General features: G+C 43.1%; 1 protein-coding gene across 2 annotated transcripts in view; it reads left to right on the top strand.

The window, feature by feature from the left end:
- LOC139060157 (early endosome antigen 1-like) overlaps nucleotides 1–17,138 on the top strand; it is a 30,382-nt gene extending 13,244 nt beyond the window's left edge. Inside the window, exons 13-19 of one of the 2 annotated variants that reach the window (XM_070539078.1) lie at nucleotides 790–855; nucleotides 2,790–2,948; nucleotides 5,337–5,765; nucleotides 9,692–9,821; nucleotides 10,567–10,742; nucleotides 15,496–15,594; nucleotides 15,943–17,138. In XM_070539078.1, the coding sequence (XP_070395179.1) occupies nucleotides 790–855; nucleotides 2,790–2,948; nucleotides 5,337–5,765; nucleotides 9,692–9,821; nucleotides 10,567–10,742; nucleotides 15,496–15,594; nucleotides 15,943–16,065 (1,182 nt within the window). In that variant the 3' untranslated portion in view covers nucleotides 16,066–17,138. The remainder of the gene's footprint in view (nucleotides 1–789; nucleotides 856–2,789; nucleotides 2,949–5,336; nucleotides 5,766–9,691; nucleotides 9,822–10,566; nucleotides 10,743–15,495; nucleotides 15,595–15,942) is intronic. The other variant, XM_070539079.1, reaches the window with a different exon arrangement.
- The last annotated feature ends 2,265 nt before the right edge of the window (nucleotides 17,139–19,403 follow it).

The following is a 19,403-nucleotide window of genomic DNA, read 5'->3' as shown; positions in this document are numbered from 1 at the left end:
CTCGAGAACCCTACAACGGTGGAGCCGACGTGTGCGGAAATATTAAACTACTATAGAGGGCAGAGAATCAAATATCCTCCGCCACACACACTACTTACACAACAGGAAGCAGCCGACTGGAGAAGGCTACAAACCGGAACTTTCTATAATCTACACATATTAAGTAAAATGTACCCGACACAATACAGAAACTCCTGCCCATGGTGCGGAGAAATACCAACTCTTTACCACATAACATGGGAATGTAAGCATAACTACACATTCCATAAACATAAAAACCCGAGTGCGGAGCAATGGGAGGGCCTGCTCACCAGCAGCGAGCTCACCGCCCAAAGGGCGATCGTGCAGCACGCGTGTGAAGTGGCCAGGCTCAGTGGAGCCCTGGAATAGGGGCACACCCATGCTGAGAAGCCAGGCAGCAAGCGCAAGACGGCTCACCGCTAACCTCCTTGATAGAACCAATAAAGTTTTTCTCTCTCTCTCTCTCTCCGTCACCCCTTTCATTTGCCCACCATACAGTCCTTTTCACGGAACTACCTTTGGTAAGCCAAGTTTAAAGCAACGGGAACAGTTGTTTTGTATTCCCTTGTTGGTTAGCTGTTTTCCTGTTATAACGGACCGCACTGCATATAAAATATGGCAGATGCATTTTGTTAATACAAAAGAGCACAGGTGCAGTTCAGCAGAAGCTGCAGTAACGCTGAGCTCACTCACTACTGTTCTGAGTTTGCAAGTTTGTGGGGTTTTACTGGTATATGTGACTGCAGCCGGTTTGTGGGGCATTTCTAGGAGGAGCTGGAGTCGGAACTGGCAGTGGAGCGACAGCGTGGGGATTCTGAACTCCTAGCCCGCCAGGTGACTTAATGAGATTTTCCTTGCGCATGTTGTCTGGCCTCTGTTAGACTCCATGCTGTGTTAACAGAGCTTCTTGCTTTGAATTTTCCTTCAACAACCGTCCTTGTCTATCTGCTCAGTTGCTTTAACACATTAGTAAATGAGTGTGAACTGGTAAAATATTGTTTCAAAGCTTTATCTAAATAATTGAATTGAGAAAGGGTGATTAAACTGCAGAGAATTAAGGCCAAGCTTTCCTTTCATGAATTTTGTGCCAAAGTGTCAATGCTGGCATGTCAAGCTGATGTAGTTGATTTCAGAGTATTTTCTCATTTTAGACATTTAGACAATGCTGAAAAATGTTTCCAAAACCCTTATAAATGGAATGTTTTGTTTCTTTGGAATGCAATGTAGTCTTTGATTACCTATAGAGAGTTAACCTCTAGCAGATGCTGTTGAAATCTGCGATTTCATTGTGTACTGATGTAGAAACTTCAGGGAGGCGTCAAGAGCTGTCTTTCTGGGCTAACAAATTCCTTTCTCACAGTGAGAGTGACCATTTTGATATTGCAGGATTGTAATTGACTAATACAGCTTAACTTATTATTGCTTCCTTAGTGCCCTTTAGGCACAATTTTCATTATTGGTAAATGCAATCAGTACCACTGCCAGCTATTTTGCTGCATCAACTGATGTATGGAGGCAGAACCTGCAACGAAGGTGAAGCTTGCCACTAGTGTTAGTGAAAATGCCATCATCATAGAACTCTGTCATTGGAAGCTCTCCTCATATTGGCTGCACCATGTAGGAAGTTTGACTAGTTACATTTACAGGACATTACTTTTAACATGTAAGTTTTTGGTCAGTTTGAATTACAATAGCAGTAAAAAAATTATCACAACCAGACTTGTATGTAACCAATTACATGCAATTAATTACATGTAATCTATTACATTTCTGGTAATTCTGTAATTTAATGATTAAACACATTACACAGTAACATTCACTGTAAGTCAATTACTTTTTTCAGTAAACAATTACATGTAACCAATACAGTTTATTTACGACAGAAGTTGCAACTGGTGACGCAGCTTTGAGAATCTGAATTTGGCGGGAACTACGGTAAAACATCCAAAATCTAACTGGTTTTATCTAGGGACCTTACTGAGATGGTGTCATGCAGCAGCCTGGCGGATGTGCTTCTTCAGACAGGGAAACACAGGAGCTTAATATTTGTTTCCTCGTCTTAACGGACTCCACCAGATGTTGGCCAACAAATTGAACTGCTGCTAGCATGTCTTGATAGCAATGGCCACTTACAAAGTTAATGCCAGGGAATCACATATGGATCATTTGTTTAGCTTTTCGTTGGCGCAGCCGGAAACGCATTCTCCAAGTCTCAGCAACATTGAAGCTCCTCACTTCATAGAGGACTCAGATGCTGAGTAACAACAATCTCGTGAGCAAGATCTCTGTACGTTGCGATGCCACCTTCTGTGCCACACACACACGCACGTCATCCACACACGCAATTGCCACACACACGCGTACATGCACATCGAGAGGGTTTTCACTGTCGCTGCTCATGTCTTTAAGACAAAAATGGGAAAAGATGACCACCGAATGTTTTGAAAAGCCATTGTTAGTTAACATAAGCAACTTGTGAAGGGCTGCAGAGGATGCATTGAATGCACCAGGCCAGCTCGAATGTTCTTTTTACTGTATCTATGCAATGTTAACAAATGTTCAGAGGGAAGTAACGCAGAAGTAATTATTTTTTAGTAACTCCTCAACTGCTTTATTGGGGCAGTAATGGCAACTGTAATCAATTACATCTTTCGATGAAGTAATTGTAATCATAATCAGTTGCTTTTTTTCTATAATGTGTACAAGTCTTATCACAGCCCCAAAATTTTGTGCTTATGAATGCATTTGGGGATGGTGTGGCTTTCCAGGCGGAAGTGGACGAGCTGCGGACCCAGGTTACTCAACTGTCAGCAGTTGAGGCAGCTCTCCGTGACTCGGCACATGCAGCACAGGCACAGCTAGCCGACTACCGCGCCCAGGTTGAGAGCAACGCGGAGCAGGCTGTGCGGCTAGCTGCGCAGCTCAGGGTGGGTACTGAACCTCAATGTGGCAGCAGTGTCTTGAAATAAAGGAACTGCAAGATAAAATTATCTGGAAAAGATGTATGATTCAAATCGCAAGATGCGAATAGAATGCTTACTATGCTCTTAGTCATGAGTACAGAAACCAAGAAACTGTGTGAACTAAGAATGTGTCGGGGAGGTTTCACTGTGCTTCATTTAATAGTCACCACCTACATCTATACAGACATCTGCACAAAGGAGCTGCCTCACTCATCACTGCAGCAACTTCAAGGGGTGCGCAACACAAATCTCATGCGTGTTTCTTATTGTATCTGCTTCAGCTTTGGTCGTACTCATCGTGGTCGCTTAGAGGATGTGGTGTTGCACTTCTAAGCACAAGGTTGTGGAATCAATTCCCGGCCAAGGCTGCCACATTCTGATGGGGGCGAAATGCAAAAACGCCTGTGTATCGTGCATTGAGTGCATGTTAAAGGGGCCCTGAACCACATTTTATCGAAGTTGAGAGATGCATTTGAAGTTAAATTAGACTGTTTCAGAAATACTTTGCCGCAAAACGTTCTTCAATGTGTTCAGCAGAAGCAGAGTTATTAACAATCAAACATACTGTTCGAGGTGATTTTGCTCCTTCTTCAATGATTTGCACTGTGAAGGCTATGGCGGAGTGGAGTGTGCCCGCCACGCTCTACCTACCGAACGTTGCCATGGTGTACAGTTCAAATTTTATTTGGGATATTCATGTAGATGCCACTACTTTCAATTTGGCACCTATGACGTGCCAAACATGCAAAATGTGCCAAATGCGGTTGTCCTCAGTAAACTGAACTGTGCTCAACCAGTGGCACGCCGCAGCGGCCGTAGTATCTGCACTATGTACCAGACCACAGTAACGTGCAACTGCACAATTTACTTTGTGAATAACAGGGCTAGAGTGTGTGCCCGCGCTTATATACTCTTGTCTGGCTGTGCTATGTGGTGTGGACCGGCTTTGTCCTGCATCAGCTTGATTGACAGATAGTAACCACATCCAACTTTCACATTTTGAAGCGTTATAGATAGCTCAATCATTACAAAGCGAAGCCTGCCAAGGCAACTAACCAGGAGCATCCAGGAGTGGCAAGCGTGCGTGTGGTCTGACTTTATTTTTTGCATGATTCGAGGCTAGTTGAGTGTTCAAAACTAGTCAAAATTAGCGATACCTGATGGCTACAGTACCAATAAGTGGCCAAAGTGTAATTGCTATGCTGGTGGCTGTGGCCGAGCGTGTGCAAACAATAGTTGGCTTCTTTTGGAAGTATGTAATTGTTGCCGAAATTCGAAAGCAGATTTTCGCTTGCTTCATCCTGTGCTACCTGTTTATAAAACTGCATCAATAAATATACACAATAATTTTAGGAAGAAATGCACTGATCCAAACACCCTTCTTGACTGATGTCAGCTATTAGCCAATAGCAGCCGCATATGGGAATCTGTTATATTAATAAATAAAGGATCCAAAAAAGAGTGAGGAGCAGGCTCCTGTTGAAAAGAGAGCGTTTGAAAAAAAGGTGACTTCACGCTCTGCTTGAGAGATCTACGTGCTGTGCACGACTGTAAAATTTGGCTGAGATGTTCACAGCAGCGTATGCTATCCGCAGACTGTGTTTTTTCACCAAGTCCGAGGGGTGGTTCAGGGACCCTTTAAAAAACCCCAGATAGTCAAAATTTATCCGGAGCCCTCCACTATAGCGTGCCTCATAATCAGATTGTGGTTTTGGCTCAGAAAACTTCAGAATTTAATTAATTATTATTATCTTTGGTCATTCATATAACTGCAATGAAGTGTTTCAGTATGATGTTTCATAGGTAAGTGGAGATCTCTTGAGGTATTTTTTTGTCATGTAGTTGATTTAAATAGGCTGATGATAAAGATTTGCACTTTATGTAACAGGTAGGGATGTCCCTTGGTTGGAGGATGACCTGCTTTGTATCATTGAGGTCTCACAATGGTTGAGTGCCCCGCTGATACCAATCCATGTGTCACATAATATGCTGGCTGGTAGGATGCCTTATTGATTATCCTTTCATATAGACAGTGAGTACAGGTTTTCAGCTGAGACTGAAACATATGGACGATGACTTAAGCTCTCCAAGATATTTTCTTTCATTTCTCAATCCACAAGACATTTATTGCTAGTTTATTGTTGTAGCCTTGCTGAAATACTAATTAGAAAGTGCAGAAAAACTCGTGAACTGCATTTAAAGAAATGGGTTTTTATTTCATTGTCTCGGCTCTGCTGATTTTCAAAAAGTGACACCCTCTGTGGGAAAAGAATTTTCAGTGTTTGCAAGATTTTCCAGATGACCTGTTAGTACTGAAACTGTTCGTTGGTCGATTGGTTGACGCTGGCACAGGAGCGCGAGTCTGAGCTGGCGACGTGTCGGGAGCAGCTGGTGACCAGCCAGCGAGAGGCTCAAGCAAGCCACGAAGAACTCGTGGCCGGCCGCGCTGAGAAGGTTGAGCTAGCACAAGCCGTGCAGGCACTGCACCAAGCCAAGAGTCGTCTGGCTGACCAATTGTCCGCGCTTGAGCTCGAGGTGGGCAATCTTCGTAACAACCAAGTGGCGCTCGAGGCCGACAGGACTGCATTCGAGCTGGAGGCTGAAAACCTTCGAAAGAGCCACACAGAAATGGAGGCCAGCCGTGTTGCACTTGAGACTCGGCTAGCTGAGCTTCAACGACAGTGTGACCAGCAGGCCTCCGAACATCAGCAGGCGCTGCAAGGTCTCCAGGCAGAGCTGGCACGGGCACAGAACAAGGCCCTGCAGGCATGCTCGGATCTGGTGGGTGCCAGTTTGGTGCCGAAGACCTGGAGCCGCATTTTGCCTCAGTGCTCAGCAACTTGCATGTGCCCGCTGGCAGGGTTCCAAATGCACATGGGGCCTCGTTCGCAACAATGTTTTTTAATGTGAAGCATTCTTGTCAAATGTAGACTGGTATTTTCTGCCAGGTATCTGACTATTTTCGTGAGCTGATCCCAAAGTTAGTGCTGTCTAACACAGAGTTTGAAACAGTGACCTACAATATTTATTTGAATATAGGCTGACCTTTCTTATTTGTTTCGGAAAGGTTACCCAAAATGTGTTGCTGACCTATATTTGTAGCAAAAGTACCAAGCTAATTGAGTTCCTCCATCAGTCCCACCTCAACATCAGTTTGGAGATTATCCATGCTGGCTTTAAAGGGCCCTTCAACAGGCTTGGCCATTTTAAGCAGACAAGTGCAGCGCACCCTTTACACACTGACGATTGTGCCTGCAAAGTACAGCAACGCACAACGTGAAAACAGCTGAAATTTCAAACCAAACGCCATGCTTGCTCCCTTTCTAGAAAGCGCCGCTTTCAACCAGAGAGTAGAAGTAACATGCGCTGACGCCGTGACGTAAAATACCGTCCTAGCAACGTCTTTCACCATGACACATTACTTCAGTAAATCGTACAATGTGGGACACGCAATGCTGCCACTGGGAATGCACCACGCAGCAAAGAAGGAAGAGAAGAAAAAAAAAAAGGAGGTGGAGTTTGTCACCTGAACCCGACGTTGTTCCTCTGCTCCGATATGGGAGAAGGCGGGGAAGGAACATCACTTGCTGATGCTACTCGAGGCAGAGGGAGAGCATCTTTCTAGTGGTAGTCCACTCGCCTCCTGGCAGTATGATAATGGGGCATTCAATTTCTTCTACCTGCTCCAGTAATAGACAGATTCAATAAATTATTGAAGTAAAATGATGCCTAGACAGTGGTTTAGAACTTCTAGTGTATAACTAAAATATTCAATCAGGCCTAGTGAGGAGTCCTTAAAGGAATGCTGGATATCCAACGCACTCAACGGCATGGAGGATGACATCATTTTGGGTACTGAAGACGCCTGCGAAGCATCCAATGAGGATAACTTCTCTAGTAGTTCCGACGTGGATGCAGCTTGTGACGTCGACTAGCGAGATGTGGGTTGACCTATATTCGAATTATTATTTTTTATGTCTCAGAGTAAAATGTGTACGGGTCGAACTATATTCCTGTTTCACCTATTTTCGAATAAATGTGGTGGGACTGCATTCGGAAGGCAGAGCTGTTATCAAACACCCAGGTGATGCTCAATGTGAGCTTCAGATCTGGTAGAGCTCTAATGAAACAATGTGCAATCACTTATCACTGGACACATCTGCTCTCGGATTCTACGTGCAGCGCACCCAACTCCTTCCACAAGTGTGAATTGATGTCAGCAATGACGCACATTGGGCTTGCTCCACCCTAACCAATGAATCCACCAGTGAATTTCGGTGCACCAACATTGTACCAGTAATGTCAGTCTAAGACACGGTCAAAACCACAATCACTGAATCCATGGACGTTGAGTAGTTATGCCGGGTGATGTACATGTAATTGTACATGCACTAATAATGTGAAATTGTCAAATTATGTATAATCATCTCTAATGATGTAATGTCATATACCTAAACAGTTCTTCTTGACAACATGCGGTGGACATTTCGTTTCAGAAAATTAACATGGTTTGTGAATGCCCTTCTTCTGTCAAACAACAATGCTTCGCATTACATAGCGCTTAGCTGGTGTTGTGGCTGCCACATGTGCATTGTTGCTATTGTTATGACTCTGGTTTCAATTCTGGTCGATGGTTTTTCAGGACAGTCCCTGCAAAAAAGTTAGTGCTGCTGGTGATGAGTGCAAATACTTTGTTGGCTTGGTGACAAAGCCGCCGAGCTAGGCCTTGTCAAATACCAACCTACCCCAAAACGTAAAACTGCTGTCAAGTTACCACTTTCTGTCCTAGTGCCAGAATTTTAAGTCCATCTGCATGTTTACCTGCAGCGCCAATTTACATGTGAATTTTTCCTCGTTTTAGGAACGTAGATTGTAACTCTTGCACTTATGCAAAAATATTTTGTGAGAAGCACTGTGCCGGCACTTTGAGAAAACATGCTGCTGCTGCTTGCACCAGACTGCCATCACCAGTTTTCATTGATTTATTTATTTGGTGTATCATCTCTAGGGACAAAACAGACCAGCAACTTTTGGTTCTCCCTGCCAATATTTTTCCATGACCGTGATACGATGAGATGAAAGTGGCTGTGTGAACAAGGCCAAATAATAACATTACATTAGACTTGCAGCGGAAAGTGTTGTGTTATCTTTAAATAACCTAGTTAAATAACTGTAACATTTATTCAAAAGCTGAAGCCATATCCTCGATTGATCAGCTTTTGGCAGTAGTATCACACGACATATGGCATTCACCATGACACATTCCAGTATCAAAAGTGTTTATATCATGACATTTCTGCTATCGATCATGAGCCAGGAATTCAGGAAAATTTCTTGTCGCTAAGATGTGTGGCACCTGCTTTCTGTCGTGTCTGGTCTTGAAAAGAAAATGTCCCCTTTAGTTTCTTATACATGTGAAGTTAAGGCACTGCTGTGCTTTGCTGGGAAACAGCAAGCGCTGCAGTGAGGCACTCACAGCCAGCAGAGGATGTATGCATGGATGCTTACAAGAAAACTTTCTGAACATGTGTGTTCCTGAAGCACAAAGAGCGGTTGCAGTGGAACTGAAGAACAGACTTATGCATAAAGATGGGGATAATTGTCTACGTCATGGAAGCAGTGAAGGTTCTCGCTTGGGATCACACTGCCTGAACATGCTGGGCAGATGGAGGAGTTAGCTTTGCACTTTGTGGTGCATCTGCCACTACATTTTCGAGTTGTAAATGGGCATATTTTGCCACTATTATTATGTTGGTCGCTGGTTTCTATCATCAACCCATTGCAGCCTGTCACAACACGCACTCAGTAGTGGATCTAGGTCGATTATGGATTGTAGGTGCACGGTGCTCTCATGCCGAGGCTCGCGGCATTATGACGCACAATGCTAGGGTGGTTAGTTCATATCCCCAGCTGTGACATGGTGCATTCAGGCAAAACAAGCACCACAAGCTGTTTCATAAAAACATTCTCCAAGTCTGTAACCATGGCCAAGCAAATTCTTGGGGTGTGTTTGTTACTGAACTTTGCTGTGTAATATGTGACGTGAGAAATGACCACATTACATCTTGTAGCATCTTGCTAGCCCAGCACATGCACTCAGTCAAGAGATGTGCTTTCCACAAGCCCTGATTACATCAAGTGTGGCATTCTATCACAAGAAATTAGGAGTTCCTCTTAGCTTTTTATCTGGTCAGCACGCTTAAGGACACGCAGTGGCATCCATGACATAAAGTGTATCTGCCCGAAATTTTCTTAGTAACATCCACTTCTGCTGGTTTAGGCAATGAGTGCATGGTGTCTCTGAATGTAATCAAGGAAATGGTACCCAATTCCAATTTGGCATTTTGAGAGATATGACTAGCAACATCTGTTATTTGGCCTCTCTTAACTGCTTTCGCATGACGCCGTGGTCACAGTAAGGCCGTAAATCTGCCCCCGCATCCGCATTTTTCCTACGCAAATTGTTTGCGCCCTTTCTCATACGAATAACTGGTTACTTGCATGCATCCTCACCAGGATTGGGCAACAGTCGGTGCGAAAGATGAAAAACGGAAGGGAGTGAAAAAAGAGTTGCAGTCGGGTGAATGTTTTCCCACATTTTCCTGCCCTTGGCTATACTGTCTAAAAGAGTGGGCCAGATCAGTAGGCATATCAAGTTTTCCTCGAGTCAACTCGCAAGTCTGTCTGAAGCTACATGTTCCTTGCAGGAAGCGGAGCAGCAGCGCAGTGCTCGGCAAGAGGCTGCCCTGGAGGCTCTGCGAGAGCAGCTGGCATCTGAGCAGGCCAGCCGTCAAGGTGCCCAGGCACAGCTGGATTCTGCCCAAGGAGACAAGCTAGGTGCGCGGGCTCTTTACTGACTATATCTACTATAGTCAGCTCTTGCTAATTTTAGCTCAGTTATATCAACTTTTTGATTCATTCAAATGCAGCGGTAAATCCTGGCCAGAAACCATACATTGAGTTACAAAGGAGTACTCGTTTAGTTGGAACGTGAAGGTTGTTCCAATTCATTTAATTCAACCCCCGCCTGCACCCACTCATGCGTCCACTGGTTAATAAAAGGTTGCAAACACAATAAATTCAGCAGACAGCACTAATGCGCCTCTAGGTGTGAAGCTGGTTACTTTTCTTTTCAGATCATTGAGGACATTTAGATCCAGCACTTAGGCAGCATATAAACCTGTCAGCACTCTTTGCGGCATGCTTCTGGAGTTGCGCTTCAAGAGCAAGGCACAGATACATCACACAATACTTCAAGCAATTAAAAATGATTTGAATTCATTCATTTTGCGACTGTTTGTTCATTTGGCCTTTTGAATAATTGGATCAAATCTTGCAGAACTGCAACGGTCAAATGAACAGTACTTGACTGTATAAGATGTTCCTTTGTTTCAAGCCATTTGGCAGCGGTGTCTGTATGTCTGTCTGATTATGGTAATTGGTTTAAGGAGGATGGAATCAACTAACAAACGTGGATAATGAAAGGGTGCTCACAAAAAAATAAGAACCATGATACTGTACTATGCGCTCATCAGATTTCTTTAGTCCATGCTCATACTCTTCTTCGTGTCCCAATGCACAGAGCTGGAGGCCAAGTTGGAGAACGCCCTGGATGAACGGAGGGCCCTGCTGGATCGGTGCCTGCGAAGTGAGGGTGAAGCTGAAACGTTAAGAACAAATGCTGCTGACTTGAGACGCCGTCTGGATGACTCCTTGGCCGCTTTGCACGAGCTGGGCCGAGAGAACCAGCTGCTGCAGGTGCGTTAAACGGCTGCGTTGTCACAGCTATCATCACAGTTTGATTTATTCTACTGCAGGATGAACTGCTTCTCCAAAGCTATTAGTTACTCCTTTTACATGCTAATTGCACCTGTGCAACAGCCACAACTTTCCAAGTATACTACACCTGATCTTCTGCTGGATCTGACATTGCTTCTCTCACCTTGACAACTGTCGTTTCAATCTGACAGACAAATATTAATCTCTTTTATGCATTGTATTTTCTGTCCAGACGAACACCTTTCTCCACTTGCAGTCCGCACATGTCATCCATTTGTGTTTTGTTTTTTTCATTCCTTGCATCATGTTTCTTTTAACCCATTTATGCAACACCCATAATATTCAATTCCATCAGTTGCTCATTAAAGTGTTCTCAGCTTTCTTGCCTACTTGTTTACAGCCCCAGAGATGAAGGCACTGGCATAACACTGGTCATGTAGTACTAATTGTATAAAGCAGCACTACATCATCACAAGATGCCTCACCCTAAGTAAAGATTTTTAACCCAAATGAAAGGTGGGGTGCTAAAAATGGCAAACAGAACACTGTTCTTAGAAAGAAATCGACGAAAAATGATGAATTTAATGATTTTCTCATAAACTACCATCCACAGCAGCCGCGCTGCAATACACAGGATGTGACATCAGTGCTACTGGATACTGCTTCTGTGACCTCGGAAATCGTTCTGTGCAATTGAAGCGATCTCAGAGGTCACACTGCTGCACTCACTCCTTTTCCAGTGACATCGCCAGCCATCACCGCTGGCCCACTTGCTCATGTAGCCGCATCTCAGCCTGTACAAAGTGCTACGAATGATGGCAAATGACACGCAATGCATCGTTACTTTGTGCCGTAATCTTACAGCATACGACGATTCAGGACCCATGGGACGGGCGTGTACTTTGCCTAGACCTGGTGTCTTGCATGTATGCTCGGAAGATTTCATATACTGTCAAACCTCGATATAACGAACTTCAGTATAACGAAATTCTTTATGTAACAAAGTATTTAAGTTTTCATAACCTTTTGTCATAAAACACGATCTATCTAGAACTGTAATGTTACGAAGTGTGTTTGTATGCAATTTCAATGTGATGAAATTTCGCTTCCGCCGCAGAGGAATGACAAGATAATAAATGGAAACTTCCATGGATGCAGATGGTCAAATGATTGAATTAAAAGCGGCTGCTTGCAAACCTGCCTCTCAAATCGCACGCGGTGTGACAAGAACGACCACCAAAGCGGAGGCACATCATGTCCCGTATAAAGTCCAAGTGCGATAAGATCCTAGCGTGCCCCATGCACGTTGTGCTGTAGGTGCGAGCGCAAGCGCGCAAGGGTAAGACAAGAAATATTGTGGCTTCAGGAGTGCCGCCTTCCCACGTGAGCAAAGGGAAAGAGGGGAAGGGGAGTGAGCTCGCGGTAACGCGATCAAGAGCACGCGCGAGGGGTGGGGCGCGTAAGCTGTCGCACGTTGCGATTTCTGGCGCTCATCTCCGCTGTGACTGCGCATGACTGTAAACGTGGTTGAATGCATACGCAGCAGCGCACCATGCTTTACAGGTAATCTGCAGCGTGTGCAAAGAGTGGGTGTGCTTGCTGAGACAGTGTGGCATATGTAAGCTGTCTTCCCACGCGTTTAGGTTGTATAATCTCGAGTTTCGGTGGCCTGCTGAGGCAAGAGGCAGACGAAGCATTTGCTCTCCGCTGCCGGCACTTTTCCTGATGGCATCGTTCCAGTGCGGGCGATGCTATCAACTGCGGGGCTGAGTGCACGCGAGAGCGTTGGCTGGCTTCGCTTAATTGGTAACGCCGATGTGAATATATCGTTGACGTGGCATGAAACGGTATCATTCGTCGCCGACTTCCAACTTCAAAATGAATTGTTTTCTCATTCAAATTTACTTTTTTTTCGATTGCCCGATAATTTGGAAAATTCTGCGGCCCCTTTCTATGTAAGAAAAATCTATCGGTGACTCTACTTATTTGCATAAAACGTCAAATTTCAGTACAAATTTTCAACATAATGAAGCAAATTGCCAATTTTACCTACGCCGTTATATCAAGGTTTAACTGTACTCGTCAATAGGCACCAAAAAAACATTTTTGGAGAACACTGGCTTGTTTTACACAAATATTGTTAATAAACGCATGCCTTGCAAGTGACAAACACGGTGCGCCACCAACTGACAGCTCCGCACCTCGTCATAGAGCACTTAATTTTGCCGACACAGTTAACATTTGTACAAGTATGTCACACATAAACAAAGACAATTAGTTTTTTTTTTTTTTTCGACATTGCTGGTACAAAGAGCAAACATGAAAAGCAAGGGAGACACCTTGCTCTCATGTGCTCTCACACCATGGCTGTCGATCTTGCCAGTGGTTTGTAGAACAGGCACAATTTTGACATCGCCTTATTCTATTAGTTGCTATTTCGTGTCAGAAACAAAGTAGCTAATTTTTGTGCTGCTCTGAGTGGCGATAGATGCGAGTGCCTTGGCTGGGGTAATTGGATCATGCACGCCAAAGGTGCCGGCTACGTAGCAGGCAACTTCACACACATGCTGTGCTGTGTTTGACCGTGGCCGTCCGATCACTCCCACCGTCTTATGATGATACCCTGGCAGTTTGTCCTTCCTTCAGCCTCTAATCTGACACCCCATCCCATCGTAACTTGTTGGAAATTTCTGGTGCGTGGTTGCTGCACAAGTTGGACGCCAGATCGTACCTTGTGTCTCCTATATTTACATCAGTCATAATCACCACTTAGGCCGTCACTTTCCTTAGCATTTGCGTACGTATGCACTCACAAGTGCAAGCTCTTGCGCTTCAGTGAGATTTTTTTTTCTTTTTTTGGCTGCGCTCACCCTGATGATGTACAGTCGCGGACAGAATATTATGGACCATGAAATATAAGAAAAAGCTGAATATCTCCGCAACCTCATGACGCAATCTGGTATTTGCATTTTGGACCTCGACTAGAATATGCTAACAACGTTGTCGTGGGCAGTTTTACTGGTTACTGCTACAGGCTGCTCGGGAATTGAACGTTTTCGGAGATCCCGTGGTCCATTTTATTCTGTCCGCGACTGTACGTTCTTCCTCTTTTAGTCTCTCCTTTACCATGTGCAGTATAGCAAACAGGATATATTTATTTGGTTAACCTCCGTGCCGTTCCCTTTATTCCTCTTTCTCTCTCTCTCTGCGCTCACATAGCACCGCACCAGGTGTGCGCACATCAACCAAGCTATGCCAAGCGCTAGCTGGTAGGGGTAGGCATGATGTCATGCCCGTCGGCACGCCACCCCAGGTGGCCTAGGCAGCCAGTGCGTGCTCATACAGCCAACTGTTAAAAAGTGTGCTATGACCATTGTGTATTGGACTAATTGTATCTTCTAAGTGCAGTGCTTCATTTTTTCAAAATTTGTTTCAAATTTTCGTTCAGTATCTTTAACAAACACAACATGTGTGTAGCTGAATTGAAACAAAATTAAATGTACTGGTTTGAAACTGTTGGTTTATAGACGAAAATTCCAGAGCACTCAATTAGTTCCGAGCCATAAGTTCTATGTTTTTACCTGTCATAGCTGTAAGATAAAATATTTTCTAAACAAGTAAACATCTTTTATTAAGTGTGTAATGTGCTGTAATAATATTTACACTTGGCTGCAAAAGTTCATAGATCGTGGAATCTGAAAAACATTGAATTTTCTAGCAGTTTGTGACTGCAGCTAGTAAAATTGCACTACACCATGTTGTTCGCATACACTAGGACTTGCTGGAAATCCGAATACTAGGCTGTGTTTCGAGGCGGTGGAGATATTCGACATTCTCTCAGATCCCTCAATTCGTAAAGTTTTGCAGGCAAGTGTACATACTACACATGGCAGAATACGACCGGATACGCAACACACTTTATCTGTGTCCCAAGAAATTGAGAGGTTGGCTTTTCTGTGCGGCTCAGTTACCTGGCTTTTGAACGTGCTGCATATTGAAGGGTGAAGGGAGGTAGATAGGAATCTCACATTAATATTCTGAACATGGTTTTGATTCCAAAGCACCGCGCTTTTACGGAAAGGCGGCTCCACAAAAAAGGGTTGTGTTATATTTGTGCGAGTACGGCACCTTTGCAACTGAGCACCTTTTCACCAGATGTGCAAATAACAGCACTGAGTACACGACTCATGACTTGACTAAACGTGACGAAACTGTGAATGCCTAGACATCACACCAATTTAGTTTCGTTGCAGACGGTGAGCCCTTCGATGTCAACAGTACGGTACCACAACCATTGCAAATACATTTTTTTATATTATGTTTGAAGACAAAGAATTTAGAATTTTCAGAGAACCACTCGATGAGAATGTTGGTGGCCAGGGTGGCTTGCTGTGTTTCATGCAGCTGTGAGAGCTGCTGTTCCTGAGGGGCGGTATTCTCAGGCGATCACTTTTGGAGGTACTATCACTTTTACGAGATTCCATGTAACTCAGCACAGAATGTATCTGCGTACACAGCTGAAAACGTTTCTGCCGTTATGCTTTGCTTGAAATGTGTGTACAGTGCCAGGAGCCCTGTTGGCCGTATCTGCCGACGCATCCGGTGTCGAGTCGCAGGAAATCTCGTGAAAGTGATAATATCTCTGAAAGCGATCACCTCAGAATGCTGCCCCAGGTGTCTGTGCAGAGAGGGCTTATGTTCGAAACCGACATCTCTACTATATCCCTTGCAGATAGACAATGCCAAGCACCAAGGTCGGAAATGGGCCGATGACTCACAAGTTACTCACTGCACAGGGTGTAAGAAGCTCTTCACCGTCACCATCCGAAAGGTGCGTGGTGTCCTCTGTCGAAGCAAGTAACTTCTCCGGGCACATTACAAAACCATGCGGTCATTTCATGACCACCTCCCTGTTTTGTCTGTACGAAGAGAATCGTCAGCATGCCATTCACTGCTCCAAGAATTTTTGAAACGTTCTTAGCACTAAATTTGAATTCTAGAAACTAGAGATGTTCAACTTATCAAATACAGTAGGTCCAGTTGAATACAGTATGGTCCAGTCCATGACTGTCTCTCATTAAACTAACATACATATGAACTGGTTTTTTGATGTTGAAAACAGGCTAGCGCATTGTGTCCCACTGACTGATCACTTTTATGTGTGTACCGCATCTTGCAGCACCACTGCCGGAACTGCGGAAACATCTTCTGCAATGAGTGCTCAGCAAAAAGTGCGGCCACGGCGTCATCCAGAAAGCCCGTCAGAGTGTGCGATAACTGTTACAGTGAACTGACCAAATGAGTGATCCCGCAAAACTACTTCCAGAAGACATATTCATTGAGACACGGGTGCCTGTCGAAGACACGCAGCACAACAGAATATAGCGTGCTCTTGTTTATGTGTAGTGCAATTTGTTTTGCGGCCAACTTTTATGCAGATGTGTTTTGCAGGACTGCTAAACATTGTGTATTTTCACAATTGCACTCGTGAATGCAGTGCATTTCGCATCAAGTGCCATCTTCAGTCCCTTCTATGTGAAACTGCATTCAGTGGTTTGCCACCTTTATTATAACGGGGACCTTGTGCACATAGAATCAAATCACACTGTGAGCCTGCATAGAAAAGGTGACGGGTGTAGCTTTACTAATCTCGTCAGACCAATTCTTGGGCAAGCTAATATATAGACATTACATTTGTGCTTCTGCCTGTAGTCACGTGTACTTTTGTTATCTGGTCAAGTTGACAGATTTGTTGCAATGAATCTCTTTAATTTAGCTGTAGAGTAAAAATGTGTAATGAATAACATCGAATGTTGCAGCTTGTCTGAAATGTTTGTTGGCACATATAGTGTACGTGAACTATTTACTTTTCTAGACTAACCAAAGAAGAGTAATTCGCATTGTAAACGTGTTGAAACAATTTGTTTTTGAATTCTGCCTGAAAATTTCTTATTGAACGCTCTGCCATAAAGTGTATAGAAAGTTAATTTGCCTAATAAAGACATGTAAGGAAATCGATGCCAGGGAAATATACAACTGCTAGCAATACAAACTGTTTCATTTGTATGCAAAGCCATTGTGTTAGCTCTAAATTATCATTTCATTACGGTTACCTGTATAAATGTTTAATTATGCCAAAATATTGTGCTAGTTTTAGTTTAGCAGGCTTCATGTGTTTGACACGGAAGGAATGTAAGCACCGACAGGAATAGGAAAAGGAAGAACAGTTTTCATTTGACGATACTAATGGCCAGGTGTTTGGATGACAGACCAAACACTTGTCTATGAACCATCTGCCTAGCATTACAAAAATAATCTTCTCATTTGACATGTTTTTATTGATTACTGCTAATAAATTTCAATATTAACAGAGAAGTGTTGTTAACACTAGTAGCTTCAGGTGCATGTTGATGATCTTGCTCTAGTAAGGTACAGATATACTTAGGCACCTTGGTATTTTAGCACCATCTATTTCTATCTTTTGCTTGTTTCTTGCATGTTACACATGCAACATGCAAGAAGGTTTTTCATCTTATTCGAAGCCTTTTGTGTGACATACTAGATCTAATTATATATGAGACAGTGCAAACACTGGTTTGTGTAGGTCTGATACACACCAATACATGTACCAAGTATAACTTGCAATTGCATTTTGCATAATCAGATGTCTTGAAGGAACACAACACAAAAGAGGCTTCACGAACCTATGCAAACACTATAACTTGCTATCGCAAGTAAAACACTGTTTTGCCGATTGTGAGACTTTGCTGCACTAGAATTAATGACACACCTCTGCATCATGTGGTTGGTGATTAATGATTCAGACCACTGAAGAGGTTTAATGCCCTAAAGTAACACTAGGGCTATGAGAGATGCTGTAGTCAAAGGCTAACAATTTAATTTTGACCACCTAGGATTCTCTGACAAGCAACTAGGTAAGTGAGCATTTTTGCATTCTGCTCCCGTTGCAATCAAAGCCAAGACCTCGTGCTCGGCAGCATGCTGAGCCAACAAAGCTGGTGAAATATTGCAGCAAAGATGCGATTGCAACGAATCTTACAAAAACTAGGGGTTTGTGAATATTTGAAACTTTGAATATGAATCGAATAGTCCCTGCTATTCGATTCATATTAGCTTCAAGAATTCCTTATTCAATGTTGTCAAATTTTCATTTCTTTCAAATATACGAGATGGTAACAATTACATCGCAGTCTTAAGGGAGGCGACAATGGGTGTTAGGACTGTTCCGAATGATTCTCTTTCAGGATAGCTGTGGTTGTTGCAGAGACGCACAGAGACACCAGTTTCTGAGTGAATGCACAAGGCAGATGACTTCTGCTCAATAATTTCCTGTCATGAAATTAGAATAGTTCACTTTTAGGCAGCCTATATGTCAATTTGTTTTCAGCCATTCTCGCCATGCTTGCGTACCTTTAAAGCAACATGCACTGAAGTGGTATTGCATGTCTCTCCTTCAGTGAACACGATTAGTAACGCCGTTTCCTTTTTTTCGTTACTTTAATTGCCATGGTGGCCCTGATTATTGAAACTGGCTGCTCATCATAAGCTCTCCAGTTTCCAGGACGTTCATTTGTGAACTGTATTACGAGCATATGCAATTGCATGTAAGCGAAATTTCTTTTGTTTAGCAGACTCTACACAAACTCATTTTATGTTGCTTTAAAAATGAGAAAGTAAGTCATTATTTGGCGGGGATTTTTCGTGTAGTCATAGTTGATTTGGAAACTTCATTATTTGAACACCCCTAATTAATATCCAACACTAGTATACATGCTTCTAGTGTTGCCACGCCACAGCTGAAGAAGTCTGACGAATGCTTTTCCAACAAGGCCTCATTGAAGCATATTAAGAAAATTTTTACCAACTCTGATTGCCTTGTTCAAATATACATGTGAAACAACATTCTCTCATCAGGCAACCACTAAAGACTTGAGCAAAATTTCTTGCATTTAAGGAGAAAAGGCTCAATTCTATTGACTGCAGGCAGCAAAAGCTATATTTATGGCCTCAAATTAAAAAAAAAAATGACAAGCTTAAAAAAACGGTATCAAGAAGTTTTACAAATCCATAACTCGGTACAAGAAGATATTGCAGTTTGTAAGCTGCATCTATGCGAAGCTGACAAATGTGATGGACCAGTTTAGACCTTGCATGAAACTATGTTTATGCAGGTTTTTCAAAAGTCCCACTTGCAAATTATTGGTATATTTCAGAGTGGTGTATAATACATCAATCTTGATACTTTGATACTTACGTTTATTGAAATTTTTTCAATTATAAGAATTTATGTAAAAAGAAAAATTGGCCTAAATTAAATACTTACTCCCCACAGCTAGTAGATTTGGCTTTGTTTTAAATGCAACAGGCCTTATCAAATTTCGTGCTGTGGATGCTGAGCAAAATAATTTTTCCATTTATTCAGATAGGAGTGCTTGAGGAATAGCTGCTTCTCTAGCAAAGTGGTTTCCTTTCAGCACATTTTCTTTCTAGGTGCCATCGTCACGAAATTAAAAAAAAAAAAATTGCTATTTGGAGTGGTGCTAAGTGCATCTTTACAATGCTTTTATTTGAATGCAGAGGTTGCACATGAGACAATACTTCTGCCACCTACAGGTCAGC

This window comes from Dermacentor albipictus, chromosome 5 (assembly GCF_038994185.2).
Source record: "Dermacentor albipictus isolate Rhodes 1998 colony chromosome 5, USDA_Dalb.pri_finalv2, whole genome shotgun sequence".
NCBI lineage: Eukaryota > Metazoa > Arthropoda > Arachnida > Ixodida > Ixodidae > Dermacentor > Dermacentor albipictus.
This window is presented reverse-complemented; position numbering and strand designations above follow the sequence as displayed.